General features: G+C 46.4%; 1 protein-coding gene and 1 long non-coding RNA gene across 2 annotated transcripts in view; one reads left to right on the forward strand and one right to left on the reverse strand.

The window, feature by feature from the left end:
• Window positions 1–3906, forward strand: part of LOC118971938 (O-acyltransferase like protein-like) — a 69077-nt gene extending 65171 nt beyond the window's left edge. The window contains 3 exon segments of the mRNA XM_073213292.1: window positions 438–513; window positions 2931–3293; window positions 3573–3906. Coding sequence (XP_073069393.1) covers window positions 438–513; window positions 2931–3293; window positions 3573–3788 — 655 coding nt within the window. The 3' untranslated portion in view covers window positions 3789–3906.
• A 9359-nt stretch (window positions 3907–13265) lies between these two features.
• LOC140843452 (uncharacterized) lies at window positions 13266–21720 on the reverse strand. The gene is made up of 2 exons (XR_012121242.1): window positions 21641–21720; window positions 13266–13642 (listed from the first exon to the last, which is right to left on the reverse strand). It is a non-coding gene; the product is annotated as an uncharacterized lncRNA (long non-coding RNA).
• Between the last annotated feature and the right edge of the window lie 245 nt (window positions 21721–21965).

The raw sequence follows: 21965 nt of genomic DNA on the forward strand, positions 1-21965 counted from the left end.
CTTTGCTGGTAACATGTTACCTAACTATGGTACATTATTACCACCAAGCCGCTGACACTGGCACAGTCCATAGACCTTAGACCCACCAGTTTCATGTGTGCTCACTTTTGTGTGTAAATAGTTTCGTGCAATTCTATCACGTGTGTAGATTTGTGTAACCAGCACCACAATCAAGGCATGGAACTCCCCTGTCACCACACAGATCTCCCTGGGCTACCTCCTCATGGCCACACATCCCCTCCCCCCAACCCCCCAACCCTAAACCCTCATAAGCACTCATCTAAACCTCCTATGGTAGCCAAACTTGGCACTGATAGAAGTTTACACATTGACACCTAAAGTGATGGTAATAACACAAAAAACCCAAGTTAGTGAAAAGGAGGTGAACACACAATGGCCCAAATGAGCTGTGACGGCGCCTTTCCTTTCCCACGGGGACAGGCTGTGCTGGGGTGGACCGACTCCCTGCCGACCCTGTTCTCCATGGTCGCTCTGACATACACAGCACACCTGGTGGGCTGGGTCGTGTCTGCCGGTCAGGAAGGACACGGATGCAGCATGGGGCATTGCTCATGGGTTCACATTGTGTCTCTTTAAAACACAGTATGCACAAAAACCGTGTGCACAGAAGGGCTTTTATTTAGTGGAGTGGTTGATGAATGACTGATAGTGACTCGGAAACATCCATTTGTCTATATCCTTGAAGAAAACAACCCCTCCCCTCCTCATATTCTGCTTTAGATTTTTACACTGGTTTATGTACAAATGCAGCATATGGAAGAAAAATCTGCAGCCTCTCCACCCCCTAACATGGCTCAGACCTGGTGAACAAGGACCCTGAACTGTTGCCAAAGACCAAGAATACAAACAACCGCTCTCCCTGGCCTGGCACAGGCCCCCCAGGATGTGGCAGCAGACGCCACAGTATTCCTGGCTCAAGAATCATTGGCTACTGTGTGTTGTACTTAGAGGAGTGGCTTCGGGTGACTTAGAAGATAGACCAAATCTGTGTTATTGTCGGCACAGTGGACAGTCTGCACTGGTAGTCGCTGGCCTGCGAGTAGATGACATTTCTGTGAATCCAGGTGGCAAACACCCCCTTTGGTTCATTCTTCAGCGATTTATCTTCCACACCTGTGCTGCCGTCAGCCAGTCACAATTACAGGATGCTCTAGGTACGCAACCCCAACCCCATTTTAAGATACCAAGATCGGTTAGTAGGTGGACAGAGGAGGTTATGGGTTAAAAATGGATGTTATGGATTACATTTATAGAGAGCATATGTCCACCTGATGACCTTTAGAAAAGCATGTCTATGAGAGGACATTTGGGGCAGAAGCGTGTAACTGAGACTCTCGGGAGGAGGAGAAGGGATCTCGATGGCTGAAACGCTTTCCATCTCTCAGTCAAGCCAGTGCAGCCTGGGCTGTTTGTGTTCAGTTCATTCGGATTCTGTTGAGTTGCCAGAATTATCTTCTGACCATCTGACTCCTGTCCCTGTGGTCCCTTCTCATCATCTCCTGCAACATAGTCCTCAAACTTTGATAACATATGGACCCATTCTAATGAATAAGAGTTCTTTTGGATCCTTAGTATTGGCTTAAATTATTATTATCATTTTTTTGACATTCTTTTTTATTAAATTTTTATTTTGGTATCATTACTCTACAATTACACGAAAGACATTATGTTTACTAGGCTCCCCCCTTCACCAAGTCCTCCCCACATACCCCTTCACAGTCACTGTCCATCAGCATAGTAAGATGCTGTAAAATCACTACTTGTCTTCTCTGTGTTGCACAGCCCTCCCCATGCCCCCCCCACATTATACATGCTAATCATAATGCCCCTTTTCTTTTTCCCAATCCTATTCCCTCCCTGCCCACCCGTCCTCCCCAGTCCCTTTCCCTTTGGTAACTGTCAGTCCATTCTTGGGTTCTGTGATTCTGCTGCTGTTTTGTTCCTTCAGTTTTCCTTTTTTCTTATACTCCACAGATGAGTGAAATCATTTGGTACTTGTCTTTCTCCACCTGGCTTATTTCACTGAGCATTATGCCCTCTAGCTGCATCCATGTTGTTACAAATGGTAGGATCTGTTTTTTTCTTATAGCTGAATAATATTCCATTGTGTATATGTACCACATGTTCTTTATCCATTCATCTACTGATGGACATTTAGGTTGCTTCCTTATCTTGCCTATTGTAAATAGTGGAATTACTGGGTTAAATGGTATTTCTATTTTTAGTTTTTTGAGGAAACTCCATAGTGCTTTCCATGGCAGCTCTGAGACAGGGGCCCTCCTTCCCTCCTCCCAGGGCCCTGTGGCTCCCTGGCTCATAGGAGAACTGCTCCAATCCCTGCCTCCATCTTCATGCGGCCTCTCCCTTGTGTCTCTCCTCTGTGTCCCTTATGAGGACCCTGTCTCTGGACTTAGGGCCCACCCTAACCTGGGATGGCCTTGTCTTGATTCCTGACCTTAATTACGTCTGCAAAGATGCTTGTTCCAAATAAGGCCACATTCTGAGGTTCCAGGTGGATATATCCTCTGGGAGACCAGCTATTCAACCCACTACTGATAGCGACAAGTCCTGTTCAGAGAGGGGTTTCTCACTGGATTTAATTCTAATTAATTTAAATCAGAGGGCCACAAGTGGCTGTCACATGGGGCAACATAGTTTTAGAAGATGTGCTAAGCTATAGAATATTTGTCCTGAAAGGGACCTAGCATGGACCAAATGCAACCCCTTGATTGACAGATGGAGGGTCTGAGGCCCAGCAACGTTAACTGCCTCCTCCCAAAGCCCAGCAGCTCTCTTGCTGCCTTTTGAACCAGAACCAGTCCAGCGAAAGCACTTTGCACCTTGTTTTATACCTGTTTGTGCTTAAGGGCTGAAAGCCCATAGAAGTAGACTGAGTCCAAAGGCAATAGCAGGGGCGTGTCGTATTGGTTCATGTGCCTGCAGGGGGAAGTTGGGTTTGTTTCCGGTTTTGGGTTTTTTGGCACATACATTCTCTTAAAAATTATAATGAATCAAGCCCCCCACAGAAGTTCACCACCTCGGGCGCAGAGCCAGGGAGGGCGGTGATGACACGGTGTCCTCACAGGCCCAGGGAGGGCTCGTGGCTCCACCATCGGTGCCCCTTCGGCCCAAGACTGGTGAACCTGCCGCCTTCTTGCCGTCGCTGGAGTGACCTGCCAGCATCAGTTAGGCTTGCTGCTCGGCGCCCCCTGCCCTCACCACCCGCTACCGTGGACGCAGGAAACGCTTATTCATACACAGACACCAACATGGTGAGTCAGCACCCCCTTCACCCCTTCACCAACCCTCTTCTGGAGCCAAATAGCAGCCTGCTGGCTCTGCTAAAGCCCCGTAGTTGGTGTTCTTAGGAGCCTGTTGTTCTTTGTGTCATTAGAGGGAAGCCTTCAGGAAAATGCCTTAATTTCGTTTTAATGTCTAGGGCTGTTTGTCTTACGGATCCATTTCGTACAGTCAGGATGGCAGACTTTAAGGTCCAAAACAATAGGAATCTCATGGTAAGATGGTGCTACTGTGCCCCTCTTTCTCTCCAGTTCTCTCTTTTCTCAGGACGCTGTTTGCTGACCGGCATCGCCGGGCCGGCCCTGAGGCTGCTCACTGAGAAGCCGTGTCAGGGGCTGAGACAGGCAGCTGGGACCAGGCCTGCAGGGCCAAGAAGGAGTGGACAGCCCTTTGCTGGTGGTGATGCGCAAAAGCGGGGGCGGCCTCATTTATGGAAGGAATGTTCGTGTTCTTGGAAAAGGGTGTGAATCTGATTTTGCAAATGTTTAAGCTGTACGAGTTCTCTGTGTTTAATATATAAGAGTTCTGAGTGTTTAGAGGAGAGTTCTGAGCGTTTACTATATAAAAGAATTCTGTGATAATCTACTTATAGCACAATAGTCAGCCTCGATGTATGTTCTTAGCAAAAAAAAAAATCTGGTTTTTTTTGGGTCTTGTCCTGTATTTTCTCTATCAGTGATCATAGGAAGAAATCAAATGTAGTGATGTAGCGAACTTTTTTATTAAAGTATCACTGATATACAATCTTAGGATGGTTTCAAACATACAACACAGTGGTTCAATACTCACCCATATTATCAGGTCCTCACCCCACTCCAGTGTGGTCACTGTCCATCACCATAGTAAGGTATTAGAGTCATTAACTGTATTCTTGACCAAACTATATTATGATTTCAAATTATTGTGCCCCTTCATCCCCTTCTCCCTCTCCCCCCACCCTGCCCCACTCCTCCCCTTTGGTAACCACCAGTGCCTTCTTGGTGTCTATGAGTCGACTGCTATTTTGTTCCTTCTGTTTTGCTTTGTTTCTATACTCCACAAATGAGTGATATCACTTGGTATTTGTCTCTCTCCACCTGGCTTATTTCACTGACATAAAACCCTGAGGGTTTATCCATGTTGTTGCAAATGGGAGGATTTCTTTTCTTTTTATGGCTGAATAATATTCCATTGTGTATGTGTACCACCTCTTCTTTATCCATTCATCTATTGATAGACAGGTTGATTCCATATCTTGGCTATTGTAAATAGTGCAGTGATAAACATAGGGGTCCATATGTCTTTTTTGAATCATGGATTTTGTTTTCTTCAGGTAAATTCCTAGGAGTGGAATTACTAGGTTAAATGGTATTTCTATTTTTACTTTTTTGAGGAACCTCCATAGTGCTTTCCACGGCAGCTGCATTCCCACCAGCAGTGTAGGAGGGTTCACCTTTCTGCACATCCTCGCCAGCATTTGTTGTTTCTTTTCTGTTGGATGTTGGCCATCCTAACTGGTGTGAGGTGATATCTCATTGTGGTTTTAATTTGCATTTCCCTGATGATTAGCGATGTGGAGCAGATTTTCATGTGCCTGTTGGCCATCTGTATTTCTTCCTTGGAGAAGTGTCTGTTCAGGTCCTGTGCCCATTTTTTAATCAGTTTATTTGTTTTTTGGGTGTTGAGGCTTAAGAGTTCTTTATATATTTTGGATGTTAACCCCTAGTTGGCTATGTCATTTACGAATATATTCTTCCATACTGCAGGATGCCTTTTTGTTCTACTGATGGTGTCCTTTGCTTTACAGAAGCTTTTTAGTCTGATGTAGTCCCATTTGTTCATTTTTTTATTTTGTTTCCCTTATCTGAGGAGATGTGCTCAGGAAAAAGTTGCTCATGTTTACATTAAAGAGATTTTTGCCTATGTTTTCTTCTATGAGTTTTATGGTTTCATGACTTACATTCAGGTCCTTGATCAAATGTAGTGAATTTAATGTAATTTGGGTTAAAGCGCTTGCTTTTCTTAGTAAAATCACAGCATGTGGCTTTTTATATCGTAGTTGCTTTTGTGTTATTGTGATACTTTTGTAGACTTGTAACTCCAGGATGGTGTAAACACCAGTCTGCACAATTCGTGGGTTTGCCATTACAGGCCTCCCGAACATTGTTCTGCAATATGGTCCCTGTTATGGGTTGAATTGTGTCTCCAAAAAATATAAAGTCCAAATTCCTTTAGTACCTTAGAATGGGGCCTTATTCGAAGGTAGGGTCTTTACAGAGGTGATCAAGTTAAAATGAGGTCATGGGGTGAGGTACGGTTGCCCTAATCTGTTTTGACTGGTGTCCTTATAAAAAGGGGCAGTCTGGACACAGAGACAGATACACACAGAGAGAAGGTAATATGAAGACACCCAGGGAGAACAGAGCTATCTCCAAGCCCAGGAATACCAAGGACTGCTGCAGACACAGAAGCTGGAAGAGGCAAGGAAGGATTCTTCCCAGAGCCCTCCGAGGCAGCCCCGCTGGCATGTTGACTGAGCACTTTCAGCCTTCCAGAACAGTGGGACAAAACATTGCTCTTGTTTTAAACCAGCTGGTTTGTGGTTCTGCGTTACAGCAGCCCTAGCAAACGAATACAATCCCTCAACAAACTGTTTAAGAGAGAAGGAAGACGTCTTAGCCAGTAGCTTCTATCCCAAGCCCCTTGGTTTCCAGCAATGAGGCGTAGAGATGGGAGAGACTTGTAAGAGCATGTCCATGTTGTCAGAATTGTGTTCCTTCCTGGTGTGTAATTTATGTTAACTATCCTACTTATAGATGTCTATCATCACTTATAATAATGCTTTCTTTGCATACTTAATAACTGAAGGGTTTATGCGCAATCATGGAGGTACGAGATGCTTAGCACAGAATGCTCCCCATCTCTGCGCATGCTCTTCGCCTCCCAGTGGATCCCAAGGAAGACCACTGGGGGGCGGAGATGGCTGCGAACCTCAAATCGTCTGTCAGGGCAATTGACAGCTAAGCTTGTCTTGGGGAATGAGCCACGTCTTCTTGAGGTCTGGTCTATTCTGCAGGCAGAATCCAATCTAAGCAAGCAGACAGGTCCTATCTTGACATGTTCAGTCTGTGATGAAACATGCCAAGTTGGCTTTTGGGGTAACCCCCAAGTCCATCAAGTGCCTTGGGAGCCCCCTGGCGGCTGTTTTGGTACTCTGACTTAACCGGGCCTCGGAGGAGGTGTTGAGAGCAGGTGGCATTTGCAGGAGGAACACTGCACTCCGGACGGACCCCTGTGGGAGACGACTGGCCTGCCAACATTGCTGGGCAGCCCCATTGCCAAGTGCTTCTAGTTAGGAGGCTAGAAACCTGGGGCCTGTGAAAATAGCTTTCCTGTTACTAACATAGACTTTGAAAGGTGTTTTTTTAATAAGGAAAAAAATACTCTCTCCACTATTGCAATGTTATAAAACATAAAGTAGGGATAGAAAAGTCCAATTTTGTTCTGGCTTTTGTTTCAATCTAAAGTTTCCCAGAACTTTAACATTTATAGACTGTGTAGACCATATCTGGATTCTGAAACAAACTGTAGAAAGCATAAAACATTCATGAGACAATTGGAAAATTGGAACACTGCTAGGTATTCAATGATATTAAGAACTTATTCATTTTTTAATGTGATAATGGTATTGTGGTTACATATTTTTTTAAATCCTTTCTGTTTTAGATAAATACCAAAATATTTATGGACAAAATGATGTAAAATCTCATATTAACCTCAAAATAACATTGGGAGGAGGTGGGATAAATGAGACAAGATTGGCATGGCGTGATAATTTTTGAAGCTGGGTGATGGGTACATAGGACCTCATTATACTGTTTTCTCTAGCTTGGTATGTGTTGAAAGTTTGTATAATAACAAAGTCAAAAAATTTAGAGAGGCAGCAGCATCAGAGAAGAGGGAACTTCAATTGGGGGGCTCCTATTCTAATTCTGGGATCCATGTTTCAGCCCCATGTGCCAACATGTGGATAAAAAAGGGTCACAGCAGCAGTGTAGAGTCACCCCTGGTGGACCTAAAAGAATCCAGCCCTCTTTAAATTCCTCTTGACTGGTTTTGGGAGGGTCCAGGGAGCTCTCACTTGCCTTGTGAACACCTGGGCTCTGCTATTTCCTTTTTTCTGGGGCTGGCTCTGCTCAGGGCTTCACCTATTGATGTCCCCCTCTCTGCTCCCCAAAGCCGGCCACTTCTTCTAGAGTTCTCTGGGCAGGTGTGGTACTCAGGCCACTGTGTCCATTCAGGTCTCCACAAATGCCACAGCAGATAGATCCCCTCTGTCCCCACTTGTGCTGTCTGTGCGTTTTCATTCAGGCTCGGACGCAGGGCTGCTGGGAGCTCATCCTGCTTTTATAGAAACTGCCCTGCCGAGTTCCTCCTTCCGGGAGGTCCGCCCTCTCTCCTGGATGCCCTTTGAGTCTGTGGGCACTGGGATGGAAGGTGAGCGGAGTGACAGCTGCTTCCTCTCTACATTTGTCCTGGGCAGCACTGTGTCTTGGCCCTTACCACCATGACCGGCACATGGTAGGTGTTGAATAAATGGCAGCTGACACAGTGATGGGATCAACCCCTCCTTCCTTTAGATGAATTCCTTCGCAGAAGGAGGCTCCTCATACAGCCAGGCAAACCCTGTCCACCAGGTGTTGGATTGCTCGGCTTTATTACAGTCTTTCTCTTCGTTGGCCTAACCAGGTCCCCTTGCAGTGAAGCTCAAAGCGGAGAGGTTCAGGGCACTGAAAGGGGCAAGAAGCCTTTGGAACATTAGTCCCTAGACCCCACCTGGGACTTCGATCAATGCTGTGCTAATATGTGCTGACAGGCAGCCCTTCTGGTGGCCTACCCACACTCACGTCCCTACCTGTCTTGCTGAACAAACCTGATGTTCCAGGATCAATGAGTGCAAACAGACCGAAAGGCTCACAGTCAGTTGAAGCCAGTTTTGTCCTCCTATGGTGTTTGCCGATGACTGTCCAAGTGTAGTCCAGTGACCGAGCCCTGACCAATGAGACAGTGACCAAGGAGAAGTGTGCTGGGGATTTCTGGAAAGACTGTCTTTGCTGAAGGGGGTGGGGACACAAAGGAGAAAGTCCCTCCTGTCCTCACCCCCTCAGTGTTGTGAAAGTACGGCGCTGTTTGGCATTGCGGTACCTTCCTGTAAAATTGGGAGTGGGCAAAGCTGACGCACTGGGGCTGGGAGAGGGACCGGGGACGCAGATGCCAGAGTCCAGAAGGTTAAGGGCTGTCTGAACTCTGCATTCTGAGGGCTCCCAGGACCTGGGCAGACAGGTTTAGATTTCCAGGAAGAAGGCAGGAAGTCCTTCTCTGGGGCTTCTGACTGGCCCAAGGGAAAGTCTTACTCTTGGCAGGAGAGGCTCCCCAAAATGTGCCAGCCAGGTCCCCTCCAGTGCAGCTCAAAGCTGACAAGCTCAAACCATAGGTTCAAAGTAGGGTGACCAGCCTCTCCCGATTTGCTTGGGACTTTCTTGGTTTTAGCACGGAAACTCCCACATCCTGGATCCACAAGGATCAAGCAAACATCAGCAGGACTTCATCAAGGAGTAGACAGGAAGGTGGTGACAGAGGCACCAGATGGGGACCCCGTGGAGCCTTTGTTTGTTATGTGGCTTAGAGCTATTGATATTTACTGTATTAGAAGCTGAAAGAAATTTTAAATATTCACTAATTCATTTAAACAACAACAGGTCTATTACATGTTAATGTAACATATTTTTATGGGCAATACCTATATTTTCAAAACCAAAAGTTTTAGTGACAAGAATGTCATCGTGTTGCAGTTTTGCAAATCTCTTTGATGTCCTGCACAATGGAGATAGATCTGCTTCTTAGTTCTCCTGTTTTCAGTCTGTTGCAGTACTGCGCATCATGCAGATTCTGGAAAACTCCAGTGTACGCAATGAGAGAGTAAAGAAGGAAATAATGCCTTAGTATTATTATGAAAAACACTGACCTTGTAGATCCCCTGGGAGGCCCTCAGGGACTCTGAGGAAGGGGACCTAGATCACTTTGGGAATCAGTGCTTTAAACTGATCTTCAAATTAAGCAATGAATGACTCTGGGTTACATCCTGCCTGAAAGAAGAGCTCTGTGATGAAGCCCGACACCAACAGCTTCTGAGCAGGGACTTATAATTTACCACAGTGCAGGCCATGGTGAGATACACGCTGAAATTTTAGGGGAGTGTGAAAAGAAGAAAACAAAACAAAGCCAACGAACACCAGAGACAAGCAATGGGAATACCCTTGACTGAGATTCAAAAAGAAAAACAAAACTTTCACTATATAATATTGAAAATCCTACTGGGTGCAAAAAGAGGGTAGAATGCAAATAAGCCAAAATGATGGCATGAAGAGTCTTTTACTAGAAGATGTGTACAGAGAAGCAGGAAGGAAGGAAGAAAGCAGGTAAAGGGGTGGCACGTGTGTCAGCTCCGGCATGTGAAATCAGCGAAGGGAAAGGATTTCTCTTTAATTTTGTTTGTTTTAAGTAGAATTAGAATTTGGAATAGGAAGGGACCTTAGAGATTATTCAATGACAACATTTTCCAGGGAGGCAGCTGAGGCCCTGAAAGGTTGTTATCTGTCCAAGTTCATGAACCTGTCACCATGGAACCCGGGACAGAACTTGTTCTTCCTGCTCGTCCATATGGGCAGAGGAGAAAAATACCCTCCAACCCCTGACCCCCGTCTCTCACTCTCCTTACATATACTCCTATACACACAACACATATGTATGTATGTGCATATGCATATGAGTATATGTACATATACATATTCACATACATAAACCTGATTTCTGTCTCACTTTCCATATTTCCTCTTAATAACGTCAAAATCAAAATTACCTGCCTTGATGATTTTTCTTACCTCCTCTGCACCCAAAACATTTCAAGCAATACTCATAAAACGCTCTCAGACCTTTGGAGACGTCTGGGCTGTGGCCGACTTCCACCACCTTTCTCCCTTTGGTGGGAGAAGTCGATTCCTGGGCTTTGCTCCCTTTAGTTTGAAGAGAAGTGCTATCAATTCAAAAGCTGTAGTTGCAATTGTCCACATAGCCACACGAGGGCAGCACCTGAGAGAACAGCGCACGGAAACTCACCAGAAGCTTCCTGGGAAAACTGTATTCTCCTTGAATTGTGATTTAGGAGAGTCATGAGTATTCATGGTTTTCTCTTAAATGGACAGCCTGCTAGGAAATTAAGAATGTCCTGAGGACCGGAATAAGTTTTCCACTTAATCCTTTTGGAAAAAAAATATATTATTTCTAATCTCATATATCTGTTATTTTCAACTGAAAACAACTTAAATCTTTTCCATGATTTCTGCTACCTTCCTTCTGAGGAACTTGAAATGAGCCTTATGTTTTATTTATTTTTCAACTGTTCAGAGGAGGACTGCCTTTCAGACTTGACCTCAGAGTTCTTGGATCTTGAATACCCAATGCCCTGGACAAATGACCGGACCAGCCCTTCCCACCTCCAGGCCCACCGGGGCCAAGTGACAGTCTTGCTCCTGGGTGATGGAGATCCCTTGGAGGGCGTTGGCATTCCTGGGTCAGGGGACGGCTGGGAGAGTAGCTCGGCTCCAGGTGTTCTGGGAGTGCCAGGGCCTCCGATCAAAGCTGCCTGTGGAGGGCCAGCCCAGACACATCACCAGCCTCAGGACACACCCCCTTTGGGAGTGGGGAAAGGGCCCAGTGTCTTCTGGGACCACTCTGGGACTAGGTACTCCAGACATGGTGCCCTCTGGCATTGCCCGGCTCTCCAGTTGACTCCCAGAGGCTCCTGGAAGCTTCACTGCTGGATCTTCGGGTCTTGAGTGGAAAGCCACTGACCAGGAAGCTCTCCTCGGAACCAGAACCACAGTGAGACAAAAGTGCACAGGGATTTGGAGGCGGAGCCCGGGGGGAGCGTCTCTATGCAAGTCCATCTCTAGAGTGGTCTCTATACCAGCAGCAGGCGCAGCTGGGAACTTGTTAGAAATGCAGATTCTCAGTTTCCACCCAGACCACCTGCATCAGAAACTCCGGGGATGGGGCCCGGCAATCAGTGTCTCAGCAGGGCCCCCAGAGAATTCTGAGGTCCACTCACGTTGGAGGACCAGGAAAGCAATATTTCAGCGGGAATGTCCATGGTTGCAAAGCCAGATGAAGCTTGAAGTTACAGAGGAAACAGGAACGAGAACGTAGAACAAGAATAAAAATAGAGAAGAAAAAAATGTCTAGCAAGCAGAGAATGAAAGGGCTTCCTGTCTCCTGCCTGGGTGTGTGAGAAATGATAGTTGCACCTGCTCCAGGGCATTATCAGCAACTTAATATCTCTCTAGCGCTTTCCACCTGCTATGTCAAATTTATTTGGCTAAAAACAATTCTTGTGGCAGTGACCTTCTATTCAGCTAATATTATTCCCCTCGCTGCCTCCAAAACACACAGAGAAATTGGAGGCCTGATGAAAATCTTTGAAGTCTATTAAATAGTAAACCTTCCCAAACACTGTGTACTTTTCAGAGAGAGTTTCTTTTTATTGGGATTTTGGATTAGGGAAAGGTTATCTGTCTCCTGTTCCTAGAGGGATGAAGATAAAACAAAAGGGAGGAGAACGTGGCGTGCTGTGTGCTCTGTGCTTTCCTCCCTCCGCGGGCCGCGCGTGTCCTTCTGCAGCTGTGGGCAGCTGGCGGAGTCTGAAGTCTCTCCTGAAAATACCACCGTGAGCCCGGGAGGCCGAGGCTGATGTGGTGGTTGATCAGCCGCTCTCCCCGGGATGAGGAAGTTCTCCAGCGTGTGGTGGTTCCTTCCAGATTTCTGCAGCTCTAACTGCTGGAGGTGCAGGTGGCTTCCTCAGGCCTCAGTTTCTTTTTCTGGAAAATGAGAACTTCAGCGCCTTAGCGCCCCTGGCAGCCGTCTCTGCTCCTCTTCTTTCCTGACCCTCCTGGCTCTTGTCTGGGTGAGGTCTATCTCCTCTCCTTGAATTTCCCGCTCTAAGCCACATTCCTGCGCTGTTTTTTCATCTTAAATGAATTTTCATTTCATCCAGCCACTTGCCTGTCTTATTTGAATCCCGCAAAACCGAAGCCTTGAAATGTAGCGGAATTGGAAGTTAGAAGACCTGAGTTTGAGTCTTGGGGCAAGCCACCCGAGTGGAGCTTCAATTTTCCCCATCTGTAAGGGGCTTACTGTGTGCCAGACAAGATTACCTCATTTGATCCTCACAATAACCCCCTGAAATAGGAACTGAACCACCTTTTGAACTGATGCTGTTACTATCCCCACGTTACGGTTGAGGGAAGTGAGGCTCATAGCAGTGGAGTGCGTTCCCCAGATCGCACGGCCAGCAGAGGGCCCAGCTGGATTTCCGTCAGGCCTGTGACCCTGGAGCCTGTGCCCGTGACCCTCCTTGTTATTCACAGGGGCTCTTCCTGCCTTGTGGTGTTATAAGGAGGAAATGAGACATGTGTAAGAACCGTCTGAAAAAGTTGAACGGTCACAGAAAGGGAAGGAAGTGGGCTGTACTTTTTTCAAGCTGCAGGCGAGCCTGCTTTCTGTCATCCCTGTCCAGTCACTGGTTCTGTTCAAGTGGTCTTGTCAAATCATTTAACCAAAGTGGGCAAATAAGAGGGAGCAAAAGGAAAATAATTTTTAAAGCCTGAAGCACAAAGTCATGAACAGAAGCTACAAGATGAACTTGAAGTGCAGGCTGATAAGGCCGGAACAGTAAACTAGGCTCTGCTTCATGGAGGCAGTGACAATCCTGTGCCTCCCCTACCCCCAACCCCACCAACCTTAACAGCCACTCACCAAAGAAGATATACAGATGCAAATAAACATACAAAAAGATGCTTCCTGTGTCATCAGGGAAACGGAAATTAAAATGACAAGATAGCACTACATACCTATTAGAATGACCAAAATCTGGAACACTGACAACACGAAATGCTGGAGAGAATGTGGAGTGACAGGAACTCTCACTGGTGGCTGTAGGAATACAAAACAGTACAGCCACTTTGGGACCCGCCTTGGTGGTTTCTTACACAACTAAACATACTCTTACCGTATGATCCAGGACTTGTGGCCCATGGTACTTACCCAAAGGCGTTGAAAACTTATGTCCACACAAAACCTGCACATGGATATTTACAGCAGCTTTATTCATAACTGTCTAAACTTGGAAACAACCAAGATGTCCCTCAGTAGGCGAGTGGATAAATAAACTGTGGTCGATCCGGACAATGGAATATGATCCAGCGCCTAAGAGAAATGAGCTACCAACCTATGAAAAGACGTGGAGAAATCTTCAATGCATATTACTGGGTGAAAGAAACCAATCGGAAAAGGCTACTGCTGTATGATTCCAACTCTACAACCTTCTGGAAACCGCAAAATGATGGAGATGGTAAAAAGACCAGCGGTTGCCAGAAGTTAGTAGAGAGGCATGAATAGGCAGGGCACAGGAATTTCTGAGCCGTGAAGTACTCTCTATGGTAATATAATGGTGGGTACATGCCATCAGACATTTATCCAAACCCACAGAATGCTCACACCAAAAGTAAGCTGTAGTGTAAATGACGGATTCTAGGAGATAATGATGCATCAGTGTGGGTCCATCAGCTGTGACCTATGTCCAACTCTGATGGGGACGCCCGGGGCAGGGGGGCTTGTACACTTGTGGGGTGGGAGCAATATGGGAAATCTCTGCACCTTTGCTCAGTATTGCTGTGCATCTAAAACTGCCCTCAAAAGTCCTTAAGAAGAAGCAACACAGATTCTCGATTCAGAAAACTTGGAGAGACTAATGGAAGTTAAAGGAAAAGAAATGAACCAACAAAAATAAAATCGCTCACAAGTCTATGCCCCAGCAGGGGACAATTTGACGGAACATTTTGGTGTGTATACTTCCAGGACTTTTTCTTCTCTGTACACATTCACTCCCCTCCCTCCTCAAACAAATTTAAATGTCTGTTTAACTTGGCTTCCAGAGTAACTTCATCACTTTGTGTCTTAATATATCTATGTTTCAGTTGTTGATTTTGACATTACAAAACAGATGATAACTCTGAAAGCCTGTGATAAGAAAGTATTTCTCTTTGGTATTTGAAAAAAAAAATGCCTATGAGTTCACATTAAAAAGAAAAAAAAATTCTTCCATAATGACCTGGGTATAAGAAAAGGAACCTTAACAAAGTCCTTTAATATAGTTTACTAGTGATCCGTGTCTATTTATTTATGTGCCAATTTAAGTACAGCATTTCCTGACCTAACAGTTAGAGACAGACGTGTTTGCTCTATGTAACCAGGCAGTCTGACTGACTGCTGGCCATGTGGGCAGAGATGTGTTGGCTGGCTATGAATTCAGTAACACCGACTTCATCTGCTCTCAGTTACTCTTCCCAAATTCAGATGCAAACTGATTCTGAAAGAATGTGATTTCCCAGCAATCCTCCGGCCATCCAGCTTACTTACAGTACCTCTGTGCCACATCTTTAGGCGAAGTGTAAAAATGCTCTCTCTGCAGATGCAGAGGAACAAGCTACCTAATTCTCTAACCCGTAGACCAGGGGCCTGCTCCTGGACCTTTGATGTGGGGAAGGAAACATGATTTCCTTCCATCCCACTAGTACAAATGAATGTCATCAATATCTAGTGATCAATTTCTCAAGTGGTCTGCTCTGGTCCACCACAACAGAAAGAGAGATTTTCCTTGCTGCTGTGGACAGGGAGAGTGGGTTTGGTTAACAAGCTGAGGGATGCTTTCCAGAGGACAGGAAGGAGGGTGATTTTTTTTATCAGATGTGGCAGTGACCCTATTAAGGAATTGACATGGATTGAGAACCTTCTGTGGACCTGAAGATGTGCTAATCCTTTTAGATGGATTATTTTCTCAACCCAACCCAAAGTCACTACTATTGCTTCCATAATATAGTTGAGGAAAGGGAGACTGAGAGAGGTTAAGTAACTTTCCCAAGGTCACACAGCTAGTAACTGACAGAGATGGGTTTGAACCAAGGCCAGCTGATCCCTGGGCCTTTGTTCTGCACCAGAACTCAAAGAATAGAGAGCAGTCCTACAGGCATGGATTCTAGGCTCTGAGAACCAAGATGCTCAAGGAAGCTTTGCCGCAATAGAACAGAGGCTGTGGCCTGCTGGGCAGCTCCATTCCACTTGTGCCTGCTCCTTGGCGACAGGAACATCCCCCTCATTTACCTCCTCCTGCACTGAGCTCGTGGGGTTCTGCAAGCCTAATCCTCTACTTGGTGTTCCACGGGGAGGCCCAGGGCCCGTGGCCCGTGGGTGACCAGATCCTTGGGTCTCTTCCAGCCAGTGAATGTGCTAAATGCCCTTGAACTCTCCTTCCCTGAAATGTCTCTAGGGAGAGCAGGGAAGAGGGGAGCCTTCTGCACAGCGGGCCCTGGGACAATCCCTGATCTCAGAAGGCTGCTTCTGGGACACCTGACCATTTGTTTCTTGGGTCATGGGTTTAGCGTGAATGTAGGAAACAAATAAAAACCAGAACTTCAAGACTTGACATCACCACATTAGTGACACTTTTCTTTAAAAAGTGTTGGAATTTGATTAAAGCCCTAAAACTTGACTCCTGAATGCCTATCTTCTTGGAATACATTCCTTGGAAGGAGAAATATTTCTTCTCTTTGAATTCACATCTAAATGCCCAGAGTCTTTCTAATTCATTAAATGGCACTGGACAGTTTCATTGAACCTGTCCTTTATCTTTCATATGTGTATCAACTCCTTTTTTATTAGCTTCACTGGGCCACTGTCAAAGTACCACAGACTGGGTAGCCTGCACAATGGAAATTCATTTTTGCATGGTTCTGGAGGCTGGGGTCCTCGACCAAGCTGTCAGCAGGTCGATGCCTTCTGAGGGCGGTGAGGCAGAAGCCGCCGGCCTGTCCCCCACTGGCTGCTGGAGGTCCGAAGTCACCCCAGGCACTACTTGGCTTCGCTGCGTCACCCTGAACTCTGCCTCCACCTTCATGTTCTCTGTGAGCTTGTCCGTGTCCAAATTTCCCCTTTGTAAGGACACCAGTCCTGCTGGGTTAGGGGCTTGATCCAACTACAACTTCATCTTAATGAATTATTTTTATAACAGCCCTATCTGCAATAAGGCCACATTCTGAGGTACCAGGGTGAGGACCTCAACACATGAATGCACTGGGAGGAGAGGATGCAATTCAACGCATCACCTTTCAAGACTTTATGTTTCTAATAAGGCATTTCCAAGGGGCTCTCGGAGACAGGTTTTTCCATGGTGAAAAAGGAGGTTATAATAAACAAAAAATGGTAAAACCTGTCAGGGTTTGGGATCCTGACTTCTTTTGACATTGTTTTCTCTCTTCTGCTCTGTCTCCTGTTCCCCACATTTCCTGATACAGCCAAATTGATGGGCAGGCCCCAGGACTTGGCTTCATTTATAGCTGTGGGGCGGACTGAAGATGTTTGATTCTTCCGGAGACATTTGTATTGATTTTGTGGTAGCAGGAGGTCTAACGAGCGAGAGAGGCATTTCAGGGCCGCTTGTGCCCCATAAGGCGACGTGAACGACGGAGGCAGTGGCGTTGCCATCAATCAGACACAGAGTCGGCAAACGGGAGAGAACTGGTGTGGTTGTGCAGGGAATCCTTCTCTTATTTCCTGTCAGTGTGGCAGGTCAGCACGTCACCTCTTTTCCACAGTGTACATTCCATAGTGGGCTTTTACATATATTAGTTTCCTTGCTGTTCCATACAGCAGAGAGGGCTGGTAGCTAACCCATGTCACAGCTGAGGGCATTGAGGCTCAGGGTCACCGTGCTCTTGAGGACCTGCCCGCGTTAAGACTGGACCCTGTTTTTCTGATCTTAGCATAGGACTCTCTGCAGTATAACATGCTGCTCTTCTTATATCAGTGTGTTTTTAGTTTTTGTTTAATTAAAGTAGCAGAAGTTTTTCTCTAATCGCAAGTGGAACCCAGTAAATAAAGCCATGAAAGGCCAAACCGATCTAGTTGCAATTAAGTAAGAAGCTTGGAGTCCTGCAATTATTTGAAAAGGTCTCGAATATCTTCTGTGTGCCAGGTACTGTGCTAAACTATCAAATTCATTCCTCACATGTCCCCACACGGTAGGTATAGTACCCTAATTTTAGAGAAGAAACTGATGATCCGAGCAGCTGAGAAACGTGTTATGAGCTGAATCGCATCTCCCTACAATCCATATGTTGGAGTCCTAACTCCAATACCTCAGAAGGCGACCTTATTTGGAAATAGGGTCCATTGCAAAGGTAATTAGTTAAGATGAGGTCATACTGGACAGAAGTGGGCCTCTAATCCAATATGAGTGTTGTCCTTATAAAAAGGGGAAATTAGGACACAGACATGAACATAGGGAGAACATGGAAATGAAGGCAGAGATCACAGTGACTCAGCAGGAGTCCAGGAGTGCCACAGGCCATCGGTAAAACTTCAGAGCTGGGAGAGAGGCTTGAACAGATTCTCCCTCACAACCTTCAAATGGCAACACCTTCATCTGGGACTTGGGGCCTCCTGAACTGAGAGAGCACCGTCGTCTGTCCCCCACTTGTGTTCTTCAGTATTGTAGCCCTAGTAAAGTAGCACACCTGGCATGGAGTGGAGCCCGGCAGCAAATCCAGGCTGGGCTCCAATGTCCCTCCTTCAGACTATGAGGACAAGGTGTGCCATCTCCCTGCAGGAAAGAGAGTCCTCGGCAACACAGTAGAAAATACACTTCTGAGTGTTTAAAAAAAAAACCACTGGAAATGAGAGGCAGTGCTGGGTGAATGGAGCCTAAGGGGTTTGTTTTCTGTGCCTGCTGTTTTCCTGGCACAGGTGGTGAGGAGCAGGGGAGAGATCAGCCCTTGCCGCCCAGGATGATGATGGGTGCCGAGGGTCCCAGCAGGCCTGTGGGGCGTGTCTTCCACACGAAGCACCCCCTAGACATCCACACGGTCTCTGGACAAACAGGCAATCACCAACATGGTTTTGTCCTGGCTTTTCACCAGCTGGACTATGTTTTCTGTTTGCCAAGTTGGTCTCTATCGCCCTGTAGGTTTCAATTCAGGAGCACACTTCTGCTTGCGGCACTTCGGCGGGCTTCATGGACCGACCTAGAATATGGTTGTTTTATCTGCCAGATAAATCCCTGGAAGGCTGTGTCAGTACAAAGGCCTCTAACCAGCAAAGCCAAGTAAAGTGAAGGGAAACGCATTATTTTGTAAATTAAATTTCATCTGATGAGAGGCTCAGAGGAAGGTCTGCTCATGTGTGGAGTTAGACCCTTGCTCCAAGTACAGATAATCCTTAATCATTCAGAGGAAGACACCCCAAGACAGCCAAAGGATGCAGGAAAGTGCCTAAGAGCAAGGTTATTATGTCAGAACAGAAAGAAAGTATTGTCTTATGATTTCTACCCCATTGCTTGTCGATGGCAGGACACACAATTTAAGATGCAGATGGTTGTTTGTATACATAGCTCATTTGGTAAAAACCGAACCTAGCCAACATCAGCATTCCCTCAAATTATTTTTGAAAGGAGGAGAATATTTTGGGGGTGAGGTGGGGCGGGAATAGTAAGTGAGCAGATCTCTCTCTGGGCATCTGACCAAGGCCAGGCCTGGGATGGTAGAACTTGAACTGAGAAAAAGGGTCAGTCTCTCGTTGTGGTGCTGGAGTTGGAAAATATATAATCTGAGGACTTTCAGCAGCTATCCTGGCGCCATGTGGGGAAGCTGGTCTGCAGTGACAGAGAAGGAAGAGAAGAAGCTTCTCCTGAGAGAGGCAGAGCTGAGGTGTGTGTGTGTGAGACAGAGAAGCAACAGCCTACCATTACCTGGCTGGCTTCAGTCCTTCCTGAGGCTGGGCCCCCACTCTTCCCTCGCCAAGGTTTTGGGAGAAAAGGTCCTTCAGTTCTGGGCATTGTTTCCGCAGCTTGCTAACAAAGCTCCTGTTACTTGTGTGCATGTTGCAGTTGGGGTATTTTTTTGTCATGTGCACCCCACACTTTTAGAGAGCCCAGGAAAGCTTTCTTCTGGAGATGAGAGCCGAAGCCCAGCACAGGGAAGCCTGCCTGAAGCACCCAGTGGAGACAATAGGAGCTGGGAATGGAAGAGAGCTGGGTGGGAGTGCTTCAGAAGGACCGTTTGCTGGCTGAGTAGGGACCTGCACGTGCCTCTGCAACGTGCCAGATAAATAGGCAGTAAAATGGTCACACCCTGAGTCTGGCCATTCTGCTAGCTTGCCCAGCTTCACAGCAATTCTCCTGACCTCTGTGAGGTTGCTTATAAAACCTGCAGGCCACTAGGTGATATGTGTTGGGTCAAAGTATCTGAGAACCTGAGCTTCTTAGGCCAAAGGACAAAAGTGTACAAGTAACTGACGTGCTCTGGAGGGGCTGCCCCAACCTGCGTAGTCCAAACCACGTGTAGTGTGAGCAACGAAGAAGTGGGTGGAGGGGCGACTTAAAAAAAAAAACTCACGTAATAGGAAAGTCCAGAGGCAGGGCAAACTACAGGGCCCTAGGGTACAACAGCAGGCACAGAAAACAAAGCTCTTAGGCTCAATTTACCCAGCACTGCCTCTCATTTCCAGTGGTTTTTTTAAAAACACTCAGAAGTATATTTTCTACTGTGTTGCTGAGGACTCTCTTTCCAGCAGAAATTTAATTTACAAAATAATGCGTTTCCCTTCACTTTACTTGGCTTTGCTGGTTAGAGGCCTTTGTACTGACACAGCCTTCCAGGGATTTATCTGGCAGATAAAACAACCATATTCTAGGTCCATCCATGAAGCCCGCCGAAGTGCCGTAAGCGGAAGTGTGCTCCTGAATTGAAACCTACAGGCCAATAGGGACCAACTTGGCAAACAGTAAACATAGTCCAGCTGATGAAAAGCCAGGACAAAATGATGTTGGCAATTGCCTGTTTGTCCAGAAACTGTGTGGATGTCCAGGGAGTGCTTCGTGTGGAAGACACGCCCCACAGGCCTGCTGGACCCTCAGCACCTATCATCATTCTGGGCGGCAAGGGCTGATCTCTCCCCTGCTTCTCCTCACCACCTGTGCCAGGAAAACAGCAGGCACAGAAAACAAACCCCTTAGGCTCCATTCACCCAGCACTGCCTCTCATTTCCAGTGGTTTTTTTTTAAACACTGAGAAGTATATTTTCTACTGTGTTGCCGAGGACTCTCTTTCCAGCAGGCGGATGGCACACCTTGTCCTCATAGTCTGAAGCAAGGACATTGGACCTCGATTCTTAGGTCCTTGCCATTCCTAGACAGGATGTATCACGGTTCCCAAATATTTACTGTCCTTTTGTCTTAAAATTACACCACACCACCCCCTCATGCTGGACTTGGCCATATGACTTAGTTTGGCCAGGGAAATGTGAGCATAAAGGCTACAAACCATTTCTACACAGAAACTTTAGATGGTGCTTTTCAAGGTTTCACAATTTCTCTCTTCTTTCTGCCATGAGGTCAGCAGGTTCCAGGTAGGAGATGCCTCCACAGAGTATTCTCAGAACAAAGACCCAGGCAAAGCCCTTCCATGCTAGAAATGTAACTTAGTGAGAAGCAAACTCCTGTGGTTGTAAGCCACTGGGATTTGTGGCTCATTTGTTACTGCAGCATAACTGAGCCCCAGCTGACTGCTATATCCTCTGCTGTCTGCCATTCTTGGTATCTCCATTTTGAGCTTGGTCACCAGATAGCTGCAGCAGTTCCAGGTATTACCTCCTGCATGATGCAAACCAGAAATAGACCCTCTGTTCTAAGTGTTTTCTGTAAGAACAAGGGACATTTCAATGAGACTCAAGAAGACTTTCTCTCATGTCTTATTTGCTGCATGAGGACTATGGATACTTGAAACAATGTCTATGTTCAGTTAGAAAGGAAAAGCAGAGGCAGAGAGAGAGGCAGTGCCCCTGGTCTGCCCAGGGCTCAGGGCTGTGGTCACACAGGGGTCCCTGGAGTGGCCTGATGGTTCTCTGTGCCCAGGAGATTGCTCAACAATAGAACGTCTATTATTATTAATAGCAGTAACTAAAAATAATCAGTAACGCACAAACCACATGCCTAAATCCTTTCTTCCTCAAATCACATTCCTGTAGAGATGCAGGGGGCGGGGGAAATTGGGAACGTATGCACTGTGTTAAATATTTATGTATCTAGTTATGCATTCTAGTCACTGAAGAAATAGAAAACATAGACCCAACCCTCCCAAGCCCTTGCAGTCCAGTTGGGGAGCAAAAAGCATCCTACCGGGACTCCTCAAAACCCGCGTGGCAAGTGTCCCGCCAGAGCAGCAGAGGCGGTAAGAGAAGCAGGAGCCCAGAGCGAGCGGCCCCTCCCGCGTCCACAGCGGGACGCGGAGGGAGGAAGGAGGCGGGGTCTGTTCTGCTGCATATTTCCTGGCACACGTACAGCAGGTGCTCAGGAAGCGTTTTCCCGAATAAGCCTCTCTTTGCTTATTTTCACACGGATTGACCTTAAAACAATTTTTGTGTGTGTGTAAAACGTATCATGTCAACAAGAGGGTGTATAATGTACCTTTAGAGTTTAAAGAAAAATACAGACTCATGTGCCC

Source organism: Manis javanica, chromosome 9, assembly GCF_040802235.1.
Source record: "Manis javanica isolate MJ-LG chromosome 9, MJ_LKY, whole genome shotgun sequence".
Classification (NCBI taxonomy): Eukaryota; Metazoa; Chordata; class Mammalia; order Pholidota; family Manidae; genus Manis; species Manis javanica.